This window comes from Balaenoptera physalus (assembly GCF_965194825.1).
Source record: "Balaenoptera physalus genome assembly, chromosome: 19".
NCBI classification, from domain to species: Eukaryota; Metazoa; Chordata; class Mammalia; order Artiodactyla; family Balaenopteridae; genus Balaenoptera; species Balaenoptera physalus.
Genome location: NC_138900.1, coordinates 60,866,581 through 60,882,770, shown reverse-complemented (window position 1 = coordinate 60,882,770; position 16,190 = coordinate 60,866,581). Strand labels below are relative to the sequence as shown.

The window sequence follows — 16,190 nt, the reverse complement described above, 5'->3', positions numbered from 1 at the left end:
ACTTCTTTAGACATTATTGGGACACAGGAATTTCTAACAAGCACTGGTGAAAGTATTTTAGGTGCAATTTAAGTAAGTCATACTTTGACTAAAATGTTTTGAAGGTTTGAAAAGTTTGTACCCTAGTCCTGGTGAGCTTGGCTTCAGCTAAATGGCTAGATGGGTTTTAAAGGTGTGAAATACATTTTTTTTTTTTTTTAAGAAGGGAAGACTACACTGAAAGGGCAAATGTAGGCAACACAAATACAATCATTGTTAGATCAACATCTTAAACTTTATAATACACTCACACATTTTTACACAAATTTCATGTTTACAAGTACAAAAGGCAAAGAACCTCAGAGATTCGAAGTAACTGTATCATCAAGTACATTCAATAGAGTTAACACTGCTGTCCCGGTTCTCCATCTTCTAAATCCAGAAGGGAACCAACTGTAAATGCCATCCCCCATGTGGATTCCACTTTCAGAAGTTGGAGACTGGGTGTAGTTCTGCACATGTCTGAGTTTCAACAGAGCTGAATTGAGATTCCATCGTGTTCCAGGCCAAATCGGCCAGAAGAAAGTCATCCATTGCTGTTTGAGTTTCATTGCTGGTGAAGAATAAGCTCCCCAAAGTTTCAAAGCCAGAATTCACGGTCTATGTTTCTGCACTGTTCAACTGAACTTTGCTTTCTAGAGCAGGTAGGTTTTTAGCAGTGGAGATTCCTTCAGTTTGGGTCTCTGTGTCAGATGAATCAGTACTCATGGAAAAGCTGGAGTGTTTCAGAATACTTCCCAGAGGCAGATGAGGGCTACTGTCTAAAAAGAAGTTCAAGTCCGTCTGTGTCTGCGTGTCAAACATTTCAAGGCCTAAGAAGTTAGAATTTCCCCTACAACTGTAGGACTGGGCACAGGCATCTGCAAATAAGAAGTCAGTTTGGGTCTCTATGTCCAGGGATTCCAAGACTGGCTCAGTGGTCATGGTGCTAAGCTCACTCTCTTCAGTTTGAGTCTGGATATTTGAGGCCGAAAAGAACTCTTCAATATCAAAATCAATTGCAGGATTCTGGGTTGGGCCAGATGGGAGCTGGGTGTCAGGTCCAGTACTTGTGTCAGACAAAAGACTACGATTGTCCAGTGTCTGACCAGGCAGATTACTTGACAAGATGTTTTCTAGATCACTTAATAAATCTATGGTTTGGGTCTGATTATCTGTCATATTCTGTGAAGAAAGCATACTATTCTGTGCACTGAAGTTTATAATTGGTGCAGATTTCTCAATATCTTGATTTAAAGTTTTAGGGTGGTTCTGAGGTAACAAACCATGAGTCACAGTCTCTGCTACTAAGCTGCTGCTTATAATATTGTCTGTAGAAACACCATATGATGAAGGGACACTCTCAAAAATGTCTCCACACATTACACCTTGGTCCATCTGTACTCGATCATCGGTTGCACTTTGCATTCCACTGGTCTGAGTTTCTCTGGAGATCCCACCTGACTGGAAACTGGCATCTATAAACACATCAGTCTGAGCCGCTATAGATGAGGTTACTTTAGAACTGGGCAAAAAAGTTTGAGTATGAACACTAATGGGAAGGGAAACTTGAGAACCAAATGTCAAATCAGTCTGAGAACAAGATGACACAGAGGAATCAGGGCTAACCCACTCTGCAGACGGTATAAAGTGTTGTGTGGTGTAAGACAGTTCTGTCTGTACATTGATTGAAGAAATGCTGTTCTTCTGACATGTGTTCCCTAGTTCTTGTAAAGGGTTAGATGGACTTTTACCGAAGTTCACTTGAACACCTGTGCTAATTGGCTCAACAGCAACAGGATTTACAATTTTTGAAAGAGGGAGGCTCTCCTTGAGAGAGCAAGCCTCCGAATCTAGGCCGAGGATCAGGGTTCCGATGGACAAGGGCAGTAAGTGCACAGCACCGGGGGCAGAGCCCTGATGATCGACACCCAACACCACAGGCTGGGCTGAGGAGTCGGCTGTAGGCACAAAGACAGGCACAGGAGAAAGCTGCATAACGGGGAGTTTAACCAAAGCCACTTTGGGCTTTGGTAAAAGCAACTTCTGAGGATACCTTGGAGGTGTTGGAAGAGTCTGCTTTCTGGCATTAGAGCTGCAAGAATCTTCAAACGAAGCCACTAGCTTTATTTCTGAAGTTTCCAGTTCTTGAGCATCTGGTCTTGGGGTTGCTTGGTTGCTCAGTGATTCAACAGTCTTACTGGACAACTTCTGGTTGTGCAGGCAGTTTTCCATTTTTCTTTTCTTACTAGGTGGATCCCTGAAAACAATGACAGAGTATAAAGAGAAAAACAATTTTAAACTGCAGTTTTCTTCATCAACCCTGGCACTGTTATCTTCACTTACAAATTCTATTTCCCACATCTACAGCAGAGGTCAGATTCAACCCAGCGAAGAGAAATCCCTTCTTTTGTAACTCGGCCTATTATCAATATATGGTAGGTAGAAGTTCAGAAACATGCAAACAGGGAAGCACACCTTTTTTTTGGGTAAAGTGCTAAGTACCAGAACTCAACTTAGATCTGTAAGCATCAGGAAGCTAACAGATTATATAATGCAACTATTATCATTTCTAAAGTAGGAAGCTCTTAGTCCAAATATAAATATGACCTTTCAAATGAAGCACAGTTTCATGATAAAAAAACTCTTCAACAATCTAGTATCCCTCTAACAGAAAACGCTGGAAGTTTTTGAAGAATTGAGAACCCAATAGATTTTCAGTTGGGAATAATAAGGGACTCTCAAAAGGAGCTGGTGAAAGAATAAGGAAGAACAATTGGGTCAAGTAGATGTGGATCATCTGCTAGTACTGCTGCCATTTCCAAAAGTTCCCTTCTTCATGTCACATCTTTTCTCCGCCATTCCTCCTTTCTCCCCACACTAATGGCTCTACAGGAAGTTTCATTTGAAACTCTTCCCACAGCTATTGGCTTTTGGGCCACCATTTTTCCCCTTTACCTGTGTTCTGCAGGGATCTCATGGCCAGTTCGGTAGATGTGGGACTGTAACGCAGTCCTGCTGGCATAGGGACAGCCACACGTGCACTGGAAGGTCTTACCACAATCCTCTGCATGTCTTTTCAAGTCCCACTCAGTGCCATATGAATTGCTGCACTTACTACATTTATGCTTCTTTTCAGCATGCATTTTCATAAAGTGCTAGGAAGAACACAAAAGGACTAAAATGAAAAACTGCAACTGCTCAAAACATTTCAAAAACCATCAACATACCCAAATTAACAATGATTTTACATGATACAATATAGCAGTGCAAATCAAAAGAATGTAAAAGCAGGCAACTCTTCCAGTCCACAATCATCTCTTTCCCCACTGGCTGGGTCCCTCCCTCCTCTTTAAGATAGCTGCTTCTGAAATTCTTCTTTTCCCTGCAGTTTTTTAATCCCTTGGGAGAACATTTCCTTTGTGCCTTTGCTCCTCTGACCTTGAAAGCATGCAGATTCACACAAGAGATCTGTAAGTACACAGTTTATCATACTTTGCTGACTTGGTCTTCTTTTCTTTCCAAATCCACTTCTGGACAACTTCCCCTCCAGAACAAGCCATGTCTCCTTCACTTACACCCTACTCATTTTTTCCCCAAGTGGGAGACTTCGGTGGCTGTCCTTACAAGAAGCTTTCTGCTCAATTCTCTAGTTATGATTGGTAAGTAATTAGAATACATGAGGTTTATGACATCTGCATTTCATCCTCAGAGAAGTATACTTAAAGGCAAGTAAAATACCTGTTTTACGAGAGAAAATTGAGAAAATGGTCTGTCAGGGCCTCTAGGGCATCCTTCAATTGGACAACAGTAGAATTTTGGTACAGTTTTCAAATCTTTTCTTATTGTTGGATTCACTATGCCATCCTGCAAAAGAAAAATTACTTTAAATAATTATCTTCAAAAAACCAACAGAACGAGCTGGGAGTGATAACAAGGAACGAGTAAAGATGTGCACAAGGGATCTTTTTAGGGTGATGAAAATGTTCTAAAATTTGGGCTCGTGGTGATGGTTGCACAACTGTAAATCTACTAAAAAATAACTGAATTATTAACTTAAAATGGGTAAATTGTATCGTGTGTAAACTATAGCTCAATAAATCTGTTAAAATTTTTCAAAACAAAATAAACAAAAACCAACTATATTGTTTAAAAATCTTCTATCCATTCCTTTAGCACTCCTTCTAGACTTAAAAATCTCTGCCCTTCAAGCCAGCTTCTCTAATTGTAAGTGGTATATTTATAGTTTCTTAGGCTCAAGACTTGGTATCATCCTTAAGTCTTCCCTTCTTTTTTATTCCACCCACACCGAATTAGTGTGAGTCTCTGAAAAAAACCTGACTATGATCTAGGTCTTCCTGATAAAGAGAACTGTGACTTTCTCTGATCACCACAATGCCCCCTAAAGTAGCTAAAGCTAGTTAACACAACGTTTATACAGTAGCGTGAATATAGGCACCATGCTCTGTTTGAAATTCAGTAATCATTATAATGGCCAGTGCTAACATAGCTTTTACTACCATGGCAGGCACTGTTCTAAGCACTTTATATATATTAACTCATCCTAGTAATCCTTTCTTATTAAGTATGTGATTGACTTTTTGGCTGGGAATTTTAAAATAATTGGTGAGTTAATTTAGCTTAAAGTGCTGTCTTGTGGCCCCTGATGAGCCCACATACCTCAGGAGTGAGAAACCTATGACCTCCATTATAATTCTTATCTGACAACCCCCAGCTGGCCCCAGAGGAAGGTGTGTGGATGGGGGGTTGGGGTGGGGAAGGACCTCCCTACTACGGCTGGAAACAACTGGACACGTGCTCAGGCCTCAGCTGCCGCTGTAGCACCTAGACGTTTTAGTCCTTAGGTGCTGTGATGGGAAAGGATTCACTACTTTTGGAACATGCCCACCTCCTCTGCTTCCATCAGTGTGCATCTAGAGAAGAAACGAAGAACCGTGCGGCTAGGACTCCCTCCGTTTGCTTTCCTACTGGATCTCAAGAGGAACATGTTGATCTTGTTGAGTCTGTGTCCACTCATGTAGAGGGGAAAAGAAGCTATTCTTGTTTCATTTTTAAACAACGTAATTTATCTCTCAATGATATCAAATGTAGTCAGTTATTCCTCCATGTCTTCTACCTTGGTCCATCCTTTTATAATCCTACTGCACTACACTGTCTAGATATTCATATTCATTTGGATTATTTAAATGGTCTCCTAAATAATTTTCCTTCCTCTTCTAATGTCAGAACAAATTTGACATTCCAAAAAATTATTTGTATGTATCACCGAATACTATTTTTTTAAAAAAGGTACATAAAATAAAATCCCATCTCCTCATTATGCCTCCAATCTACCATTATAACCATATCTTTTTCTGTTCCCTTTTCATACACTCCGCTGCTCAGCCTAACACTCTTCCCACTTCCATTTCCACCTTCTACAGCCACTCTCGGATGACTGTCTCCCTTCAGGCAGAATGTGCCGGTGGGAAGAGGGCACGGCATGGAGAGGCCTGTGAGCCATTTCCACCACTGATTAGGCACATGACTTTGGACAGGTTATTTAATCTCTGAGCCAGTTTACTCATTTCAAAAACAGAGAGAATAGTTAACTCTCAGGATTATCTAGTACTGGATTAGCATGGAGCCCGCTCACATTCTCAATAAATAGCACTCCCTTGTTCTGCTCACCACCCAGATCTATTCCTTGTCTGAATTCCAAGGTAGCAGCTAACTTAACTTGCAAAGTATCATTTTCTTCTAGAATTCCTGTCTCCTCAACTAAATTTCTTAAGGGCAGAAACTAAGTTATACACCTCTTGGTACTGTTTTCATGCTTTAGACTGCACACTAAAGGCAGAGCACTTTTAGAAAGGCAGCCCAGTGCAGGGCAGCAGCTCTCAAACCTAGCGGCCTGTGAAAAATCACTTGAGGCGTTAAAAAAAAATAACCTGTGCCTGGTCCCAGTCCCAGGTAATGATATAATTAGTTTTGGGTGGGTTTAGTATTTGGTTTGGTATTTGGTTTAAAAATCTCCCCTGATGATCCCAGTGTGTAGCCTAGCTTAAGAACCATGGTGCAGTGGTTAAACCCATGGGTTCTGGAATATGGAATTCTCTACGTTGCTCCTTTCCTGTGACCTTGAAAAAATTAACTGTCTTGGTTTCCTTATTTGTAAAGTAGGCATGATAGTACGATCTACCTCAAGGTTGTTGTGAGGATTTAGTGAATAATTTAAGAGGCTTAGAACAGTGCTTATCATATAATCACTCAATTAATTATTATAGCTATTAGTTATCAGCTGTGGAGATTTTTGTCGCTTCTTTTGCTTTCTGCCAACCAACTTAAGGCCAATAAGCTAATCTAAACTAGTACTTTACATTAAATACTGTCCTTGTGGCAACAGAAATAAAAGCAAAAATAAACAAATGGGACCTAATCAACCTTACAAGCTTTTGCACAGCAAAGGAAACCGTAAACAAAACAAAAAGACAACCTACGGAATGGGAGAAAATATTTGCAAATGATGCGACCGACAAGGGCTTAATCTCCAAAACATACAAACAGCTCATTCAACTCAACAACAAAAAAACAACCCAACTGAAAAATGGGCAGAAGAACTAAACAGACATTTCTCCAAAGAAGACAGATGGCCAACAGGCACATGAAAATATGCTCAACATCGCTAATTATTAGAGAAATACAAATCAAAACTACAATGAGGTACCACCTCACACCAGTCAGAATGGCCATCACCAAAAAGTCTACAAATAACAAATGCTGGAGAGGGTGTGGAGAAAAGGGAACCCTCCTACACTGTTGGTGGGAATGTAAGTTGGTGTAGCCACAGTGGAAAACAGTATGGAGTTTCCTCAAAAAGCTAGAAATAGAGTTGCCATATGATCCAGAAATCCCACTCATGGGCATATATCCAGACAAAACTACAATTCCAAAAGATACATGCACCCCTATGTTCACAGCAGCACTATTCACAATAGCCAAGACATGGAAACAATCTAAATGTCCATTGACAGATGAATGGATAAAGATGTGGTGTGTGTGTATACACACACACACACACACACACACACACACACACACACACACAGTGGAATACTACTCAGCCACAAAAAAGAACAAAATAAGGCCATTTGCAGCAACATGGATGGAACTACAGATTATCATACTAAGTGAAGTGAGAAAGAGAAAGACAAATACCATATGATATCACTTATATGTAGAATCTAAAATATGACACAAATGAACTTATCTATGAAATAGAAATGGACTCACAGACATAGAGAACAGACTTGTGGTTGACAAGGGGTAGGGTGGGTAGGGGGGGAGGGATGGATTAGGAGTTTGGGGTTAGCATATGTAAACTATTATATAGAGAATGGAGAGACAACAAGGTCCTACTGTATAGCACAGGGAACTATATTTAATATCCTGTGATAAACCATAATGGAAAATAATATATATATAGAAAGTATATATAACTGAATCATTCTGCTGTACAGCAGAAATTAACACAACATCGTAAATCAACTATACTTCAATTAAAAAAAAGAAAAATCCATGGATTCATCTCAAAAAAAAAAAAATACTGTCCTTGTGAAAGTCTGATTGAAATGCTGCTTTTATTGAAACACTGGCCTCTGCTAGCTTTAATGACAACCAACACTGTCTCTCAATCACCAAACTCATTCCATTCACCAGTTCATCTTTTTTTAAATGAAATACTTTTAAACTTATTTTCCTTCTAGTGTTATCTGCAAGAAAAAATCAAATATGGAGAGAATATTAAGAAAGCTCTAAAATTCTTTTTTTTTTTTAAGGCTAGGACAATTAAAAAAAAAATTATTTATTTTGGCTGCACCGGGTCTCAGTTGCGCCATGCATGCGGGATCGACCCTGGGCCCCCTGCATTGGGAGCACGGAGTCTTACCCACTGGACCACCAGGGAAGTCCCCATGCTTACTTCTAATACATCTTAAATTTGCTTAGCAATCCTTTTATTATCCCTTTTCAAACTCCCTATCATGCTCTCATATACCTGTTCACTTCACTTTTTAAAAAATTAATAAACTTTATTTTTTAAGAGAAATTTTATTAGATTCACAGCAAAATTGAGCGCAAAGTACAGAGAGTTCCCATACACTGTAGTGCCCCCCGCCCCCCCAATACAGCCTGTTCCACTATTAACATTCCTCACCAGAGTGGTACATCTGTTACAATTGATGAAACTACACTGACACATCATTATCACCCAAAGTCCACAGATTTTATTAGAGTTCACTATCTGTGCCGCACATTCTATGGTTTTTGCCAAATGTATAAGGACAGCTATCCATCGTTATAATATCATACAGAGTATATTCACTTTCCTAAAAATCCTCTGTGTTCCACCTATTCATGACACCTTTCCCCTTAAGCCCTGGTAACTACTAATCTTTTTACTGTCTCTGTAGTTTTGCTTTTTCCAGAATATCATTTAGTTGGAATCATACAGTATGTAGCCTTTTCAGATTGGCGTCTTTCACTTGGTAATATGCATGTAAGGGTCCTCCATGTCTTTTCATGGCTTGATAGCTCATTTCTTTTTAGTGCTGACTAATATTCCCCTGTCTGGATGTGCCATCGTTTATTTATCCATTCACCTGCTGAAGGACATCTTGGGTGCTTCCAAGTTTTGGCAGTTATGCTTTAAAAATGTTTCCTACCACCTCCTCGCGTTTCCTTTCTCACTGCTACCATCATTAGTTCAAGTATTCCTGACTCTCTGTTTGGACTTTGTCACTAACCTCTTAACTAATTTCTAGACCTTCAATCTCTTTTTCATTCACACTTTGCCACATTCACCTTTCTAAAATTTACCTCTGATCATGACATTACCTCACTCAAACATTTTCAACGGCACCCCAATACTCCCCAAGTCCAAATTCCTCTAGCCATTGGGACGTCCAAAGTCCTGTACTATATAGCTTCAAACTGTGCTTCTTTTCTGTCATTTCTCTGTTATATCTAATGTAATTACTTAAAATTCCCCAAACCTTTTCAAAAGGAGGAATATATTTATAGCTTTGTTGCACTTGGGAATGTTTTAAAAAGAGTAAATGTTCAGTAAAAACTTGGGGCATTATACTGAATATGTTTAAGTGGCCATCTAAGTCAAAACTGTATCACACATCAGGATGAGACACTAAAGGCAGTCATATTGGACATCAACAACATCTCCTTGTTGCTGTCATTACAGGTGTGGAAACAACCCGATGCTGTTCGCTTTCCTGCTTTCTGAGGGCCAACTCCTCAGTCCTCCCCATCACCACCTCTCTTCCCCAGTTCCTGACCTTCTTCCCATTCTTGTTCTGAGACAATAAGCTCTGAGATGAGAATGGGGTGATAAGAAATGGTAATGGCACAATAAGACATGAACTGCAGTAAGAAAGTGATGTTTTTGTTCTGAAGTGCTATATACATTCTAGAATAAAACTTGGCAGACTTTTTTTTTTAACTGTATCTTTTGTGTGCATAACTGAAAAAAATGACAAAAAATACTTCATGCTTTTTGTACCTTTTGGGTACCTGTTTATAAAACATTTTAAGTAAAAGAATTTGAAAAAGAACCTATGAGAGGAAATAACTGAAAAACAAGATGGACAAAAGTAAACAAAGAGAAGAAAAGTAAAGCAAGAGGAAGGACCCCGATGAAGAAGAGAGGATAAAAGGAAAGGATTGTAAGAACTGTGGCAAAAATTGGGAAAAAAAAAAAAAAGAAGAAAAAAAGGCATTATAGCTACTCTAGCATCTCTCTGCCTTCACAGAAAAACATCCAAGAAGAAAAGTAGTTTGCTTTGTTGTTGTCTTATTGTAAATTTAAAATTAGAAGTCTCTGTACACTGTGATCTATAGAGCAACTTGGAACATTTTCTTTCCCTAAAAACAGAAAAAAATTCCTGGCAAATCATTAAAAGCAAACCCCTGGACTGAACATAACACAAAATCCACTAAGCCATGTTTTAAAAATATGTGTTGCTGGATAAGAGGTTCTTTAAGGGGGCCCCTGTCCCCTTCACTATTTTCAAACGTGAGGGATAAAAGAATCAAGAAATGCCCATTTACTCCTACTCTTCTTTTCCCTGAATCACCAGCTTTCATTTCTCCATGGACCCCCTTGTAGGCAAGGCTGGACTAGGATATTTCCAGATTTACTTACAGGATATGGAATATAGACATATATCTTAAGAACCCACATAAAACCAAAAGGTATCATGTACCTTACACCTTACAACTCTATCTCCACTTTTATTCATCATCCTTCAGAAAGATTTGTTAATAATTAAGAAGGGAGTATTTGACTGAGGGCAGGGTATCTTCTGAAGATTAGAAATAAATAAGAACCTTATAACAAATAATGGCGAAGGGAATAAAATATTATCATAGGGGATTCCTTGGTGGTGCAGTGGTTAAGAATCCGCCTGCCAATGCAGAGGACATGGGTTCGAGCCCTGGTCCGGGAAGATCCCACATGCCGCGGAGCAACTAAGTCTGTGTGCCACAACTACTGAGCCTGCGCTCTAGGGCCCACGAGCCACGATTACTGAGCCCGTGTGCCACAACTACTGAAGCCCGCGCGCCTAGAGCCTGTGCTCCACAACAAGAGAGGCCACTACAATGAGAAGCCCGCGCACCGCAACGAAGAGCAGCCCCCGCTCGCCGCAACTAGAGAAAGCCCGCGCGCAGCAACAAAGACCCAACACAGCCAAAAATAAATAAATTAAAAAATATATATATTATCATAATCTAGGAGAAAAAAAACACAACAACTAGGGCAGAAACTAGAATTATGTAAGTAGCTGTAACCAAGAGAACAAAGGGAAAAATCGCCATTGAATACGACGCAGATCTGCCAAGCAGATACACTCAAGCTTCAGGGCCCGTAGAAGCACACTGGACTGCTAGGGGAGCCTCTGGTCCAAACACAGACCACCTGCAAAGCCACAGGGAGCTCCCAGTCAGCTCTTGTCCTTATTAGGCCTCCTTCTTCCCCCTTCCTCCTCACAATACTTTGAGAACATCAAGGGTCAAGCGTAATGTTTGAACTCAAGAGCCTACTACTTGGCTCCCAATTGTGTGGACAGATTCACCACACTGGGGCAACACCATACAGATATGGCTATTTTGTCACACAGGCTACCTTCATTAAAAAAAAAGAACCCCCTTTCCACCAAGACAGCAGATGTCCCGGGGCTGCATGGTTAGAAAGACGGAACAAGGCAGGAAAGTGAGCCTGTTTGACATGGAAGAAACAACGATAGTTCAGGGTGAGGTTTCTTTAATTCCTGCCGAAACAGGTCTCTCTAGTGACCTAGGAAGGCAACTCAGGAGAGTCCATTTTTCGGTTGTTCACGATTTGCAGTTCAGAAAGCAATCTTGAGTGCACTGTGCTGTCTGCTGACAAGAGAAATCTGAAAAAATGACTAAAACTGGAAGCATGGCTTCACATAGGTTCTAAGCAAGGGGGGATGCTGATACTCTGCCGTGCTAAGGTCCAAGTAAAGGTTTGACTATTAAAATTTACAGTTGCCTCAAACATATTCCTTCCTCGTGGGCCTGTTATATGCTTAGGATTGGCAGCTTCAGAATTCCTGAACTTTACATATTTTAAAAACATAATTAGAAATAAACCTACTGCCTACTACCAAACCCATCGTATACTAGTCCTGACAAGTAAATGGGTATCTTTGCGCTTCACAGATGCTTCACAAAGTCTGCAGAGATACACAGCCCCTGACAGCAATTCCATTGAAAAGAACAATGTAAGCTGTTAAAAAGTGCTTGCGAGAGTGATGTTCAGGCCAACACAAAGAGAGTCGTGGTCAGACTGGCAGCTTCCTCTGCGCTCAGAGATGTAACGTCGGCCTTAGCTGTCTACCAGTGAGGGGAGGATACTGGAGGTTGGTGATGGCTGTATACACGAGCTGAAGAGAACCCAGGGATTAGGCTGAAGAACTCCTGCAAATATACAGTCCATCCACTCAAGATAAAACATGGCTAAGAAGTGTTTAATTAAAATTCGGGATGGAGGAGAAACCAGGAGAACGAAGACCATTCCCAGAGTTACTTCACTTGTGTTGTAAAAGAAAGGCAGAACTCGCAGGGAAACTGCAGGCCCACCTGCGAGGTCTTCCTCAGCGCACCTCCATGTACCTCTCCTGATCGGGCCTCCCTAATCGTCACTTCAGCACGTTGTGGCCTCTGTATCCAGCTGGTGCTAGAAGGGGACTGCCCTCCGTGGGCAGCCCATCTGCCCTACTGGAGACCATCACCTCGAACTTTCTGCTGTTAAATTCTTATCAGAAGCCTGATTCTAAACACGTTTCTGAGGGAGATTTACCTGAAGGGCAGACGGAACATGCAAGAGGCGAGGTAATTTAAACTTACTCCTGAATCAATTCAGACCACCGAAAGCTACATACTCACAAAACTCCCTTCAGTAACGTGCTTTGGAATTATGCCCCTGTTGGCCTAGAAGACTTGAAAAAGTGGTGCAAGGAAACTTCCTATTGTAATGACTGAGAAATCATGATTTAATAGGTCTGGGATGGGGCTGGACATCTGGATTTTTAAGAAGCTTTCCACAGATGTGCACTGAAGGCTGAAAGTCGCCCCATTTTACGTAAGGTGGAAGGGACGTTCAGATTATTGTCCTGTTATTATATATACCGTGTCCCCTCTTAAACAAGATCCACGCGAGAAATTTCGCTTAGGTCTCATCCCTGAGCAAAGGTGATGTTTACCAACACTGTGGAACCTGTTGCCAAAGCTGCAGCTCCCTGCTAACAACTGGCCCGGAGGAGGAGGCAGTGTGCGTGCGGTGCGAACGGCACCGGCTTCGACCCGAGGCCGGGTTTAAAGCCCAGCACTACGCAGGTGCGTCATCGTTTTCTCTGCAGTAGAACGAAGGTGTCGTGAGAGCTCACGAGACAAACGTGAGAAATGCCCGCGACGCCAAGTGCGAGGCCGGTGGTCCGGCCGGTCCGAGCCCGACAGCGCAGTGGCATGACACAGGGTTTTCCTACCGCTGCGCCTTCCTGCCTCCTAGCTCCCACTCTCCCTGCCGGGACTCCCCTCCCCGGTCTGGCCCTTTAGGGCCTCGGAAGCCCCCGCCGACGCCGGCCGGACCTCGGCGCCTTCCCGTCCGCGGCCCTGGCCGCCCTCGGCCCCGAGCGCCCGCTTCAGGCGCTCGGTCGCGCCAGGCCCCGGGAGGCGCCGTCCGCGGCGGGCTCACCTGCAGGCGGTGGCTCTTGACCAGGTGCATGTTGAGCGCGGGACTGTTGGGCAGGATCTTGCCGCAGCCGCGCACCGTGCACAGGATGTTGGTCCGCACGGCCCGAGACAGCTCGCTCACCGACGGCTGGATGAGCTCCCGGGCCGGCGGCGCCGCACCCGCAGGCTGTTGCCTCGCCGCCGTGGGTCGCGGCCGGCTGCCCCTCAGCCGCCCGGGGGGATCCCACGGGCCGGCGGCGGCAGCGGCTCCCCTCGCGGCCGCCGGGACGGCCGCGGCGCCCAAGGCCAGAGCCGCTGGCCCCGCCGCCGCCGCCGCCTCAGAGGCCGCCATGGCTCCCGCACCTCAGCCCGGACAGCTAGGACGCCCCGCCTCCCGCCGCAGCGACTTCCGGAAGGGGGCGGGGCCTCTCGGCTCATTAGCATCCGGCGGGGCCCGGGCGGCCGCGGCGTCGTGTGCGGGTGGCGGAGGGCGCGTCTGCCATGAGCCACCACCAGAAGAGGCGGGCGGGTTACAAAACTTCACAGGGGTTCCTGGGGACAGGTAGGACGTATTGGTCCCGCTGGTCCATTATTCGCCTTCCTAGAAATCTGACCTCGGGCCACAATTGGATAGAAGAAAAAGCAATGCGTTCAGAACTTTACTTCCCAAAGATTGGAAATAACCCTAGTGTTCAAGGAGGAGAGGCGAGAGTATGTGAATTACAACTATCTGTTTACCAGACACTGGGGAATGCACTTTTCATTCAGTATCTCATTTTGTCCTCAAAACAGACCTAGCAGGTACGTACTGTAAGTTTTCCCCCATTTGCAGAGAAGTAAGTAACTAGCCCGAGGTCACATTATACAAACAAAAGGATTGTTATAATTGACAGAGTTAATCATTTTAGGGAGGGTAGATTTACTTGCCTGTATTTTAACTGCTGAAATTTGATTACTGTTTGGGGGACAGTGTAGCTCAGAGGAGGGTTCCAAAACCTAAGTTGGAAGAGGGACCACCAGATAGGTCATTTAAATGAGTGTAGGAGGCCAGGTGTAGTCAAAAGGGAGGGGTGAGGACTGCAGTGGAATGGGAGTTACATCCTTTGTTTAAAGGGGGCAGCGGCTACTACTCGTCTTTGGTATTGCCGGATTTATTTTTCAAGATTTTTATGTGAAAACTCCCAGCTTTTATATATTAGCAGCTCTATTTGTTTTCTATTGCTGCAATAACAAATTACCACAAACCTGGTGGCCTGAAACAACACAGATTTGTTATCTTACAGTTCTGGAGGTCAGAAGTCTGAAATGAGTCTACTAGGTGAAGATCAAGGTGTCGGCATGGCTGCATTTCTTCGGGAGGCTCTGTGGAAGAATCTGTTTACTTGCCTTTTCCAGCTTCTCCAAGTCATTAATGGTGAGTTGAGGCTTCTTCACGTCACTCTGATTTCTTCAGTAGTCAGGTCTCCCTCTGCTCTCTTCTATTCCTCTTCCACTTTTGAGGACCCTTGTGATTACACTGGGTCCATCCAGGAAATCCGGGATAACCTCCCCATCTGCAAAGTCCTTTTGTTTTGTAAAGTAACAGATTTACATATTCCAGGGATTAGGATGTGGACCTCTTTGAGAAGGGTACTATTCTGCTGCACAGTAACGAATTCTGTATTAAAAAGTACTGTGGGCCCCAAATCCCCCACATCTGTGTGAGAGATAGAATCCATGGGCTATTGTTTCTTCCAGCACAGTGTCCAAGAGGACAGGCTCTGGAGGCCAACTGCCTGGGGTTAATGTGGGCTCAGTCACTTACTAGCTAGTACTAAGCTTTGGTATTCACGTCGATAGAGTGAGACTAGTAATGCCACCTGCCTTATAGGATTATTATGAAAATAAGACAAAGCGTATAAAATACTTGGCACGGCGCCTGCCACATAGTAAGTGCTCAGTAAACATTAGCTCTTTTTCATTTTTGGAGACCCTACCTAACGTGCAGTAAATTCCTTTGGCCTAGAGACCCTTGGATCTGCATTTACTGCTCCATCTGATCCCACGACTGCGTCTGAATGGCGTATGTGGCTCTGGACCCTCAAGCACATACCAGGTAAGCATTCCCTGTATCTCATTTCCTGAAGCAGAAGCCTCTGTCTGGGAGGGCTGCAGGGTGCAGCCTCAAGTGATTCCACTGTAGGCTGGGTAATACTGGGTTGGCCAGAAAGTCCCTTCGGGTTTTTCTGTAACATCTTACAGAAAAACCCGAAGGGACTTTCTGGCCAACCCAATATGATTAGTGTCTTTCTCGTTCAGGCTCTCTTTGTACATCCCTGCAAAGCACCAGAAAGGGCTGTGAGCCTGTGGGAAACCATCCCAGGAACCTGCAGGGCCTCTGTTTAGACCTAATGTGGGCATTCAGGCACTGAGTAGAAGTGCCTACCATGTGTGTGCACGTAGGAACAGATGCTCTAAACCATGACTGTGGTCTACAAAAAAAAATTAGCATTATTAAGCCCCTACAGACTCAGGGCCTCACTCTGAGATAACTGAAGTGTCTAAGCCATTTGCTAATTAAATCTAAACAAATATATTTCACATAAAATACCTATTGGTATTGGTATAGACAATACCAATACACTATATTGGTATAAAGCATTGTTTAGCCTCTTCTGATTGTGTTTATATCTGTATACTAAGCCTCTTTTTGATTTTCATCAGAAGTAACTGATATACCAGTTTTTAAATATCTCATTTAAATTGGTGTTTTTCTCCTCTGCTTTGGCCACTGGCTAACGCCATCCAAATTTTCCCTTTTATTCTAGCAGTTGAGGAGGCACTTGTATGTTCTTATGTGGTAATCTTACCTCTAGTTTTATTTTGTCCTCCTATTCTTTTTCTGTCCTTCATTTGCCCAGATT

General features: G+C 43.0%; 2 protein-coding genes and 1 long non-coding RNA gene across 4 annotated transcripts in view; 1 reads left to right on the top strand and 2 right to left on the bottom strand.

Annotated features, from left to right (window-relative positions):
- The window catches only part of LOC309649344, a 979,232-nt gene that overhangs the window by 10,065 nt on the left and 952,977 nt on the right, over positions 1-16,190 (bottom strand). The window lies entirely within an intron of this gene.
- Positions 253-13,662, bottom strand: ATMIN (ATM interactor). Its single transcript, XM_082439032.1, has 4 exons — positions 13,310-13,662; positions 3,760-3,885; positions 2,977-3,176; positions 253-2,278 (listed from the first exon to the last, which is right to left on the bottom strand). Exons 1-4 carry the CDS (start codon positions 13,637-13,639, stop codon positions 640-642), a joined length of 2,295 nt encoding a protein of 764 aa, XP_082295158.1. The 5' UTR covers positions 13,640-13,662; the 3' UTR covers positions 253-639.
- CMC2 (C-X9-C motif containing 2) overlaps positions 13,743-16,190 on the top strand; it is a gene marked incomplete at its 5' end in the record, with an annotated part of 39,191 nt that continues 36,743 nt past the window's right edge. The window contains 3 exons of one of the 2 annotated variants that reach the window (XM_082439235.1): positions 13,743-13,849; positions 14,571-14,701; positions 15,293-15,382. In XM_082439235.1, the coding sequence (XP_082295361.1) occupies positions 14,593-14,701; positions 15,293-15,382 (199 nt within the window). Of the gene's footprint in view, positions 14,089-14,570; positions 14,702-15,292; positions 15,383-16,190 lie in introns of both variants that reach the window. The other variant, XM_082439234.1, reaches the window with a different exon arrangement.

Excerpts from the sequence above, each read along its gene's own strand:
- ATMIN (XM_082439032.1), bottom strand. The coding sequence starts at position 13,639 with ATGGCGGCCTCTGAGGCGGCGGCGGCGGCGGGGCCAGCGGCTCTGGCC. Across the intron at positions 3,177-3,759 it reads AATTTTCTCTCGTAAAACAG|CACTTTATGAAAATGCATGC; the intron begins GTATTTTACTTG and ends TGTTCTTCCTAG. Across the intron at positions 2,279-2,976 it reads GAGATCCCTGCAGAACACAG|GGATCCACCTAGTAAGAAAA; the intron begins GTAAAGGGGAAA and ends CATTGTTTTCAG.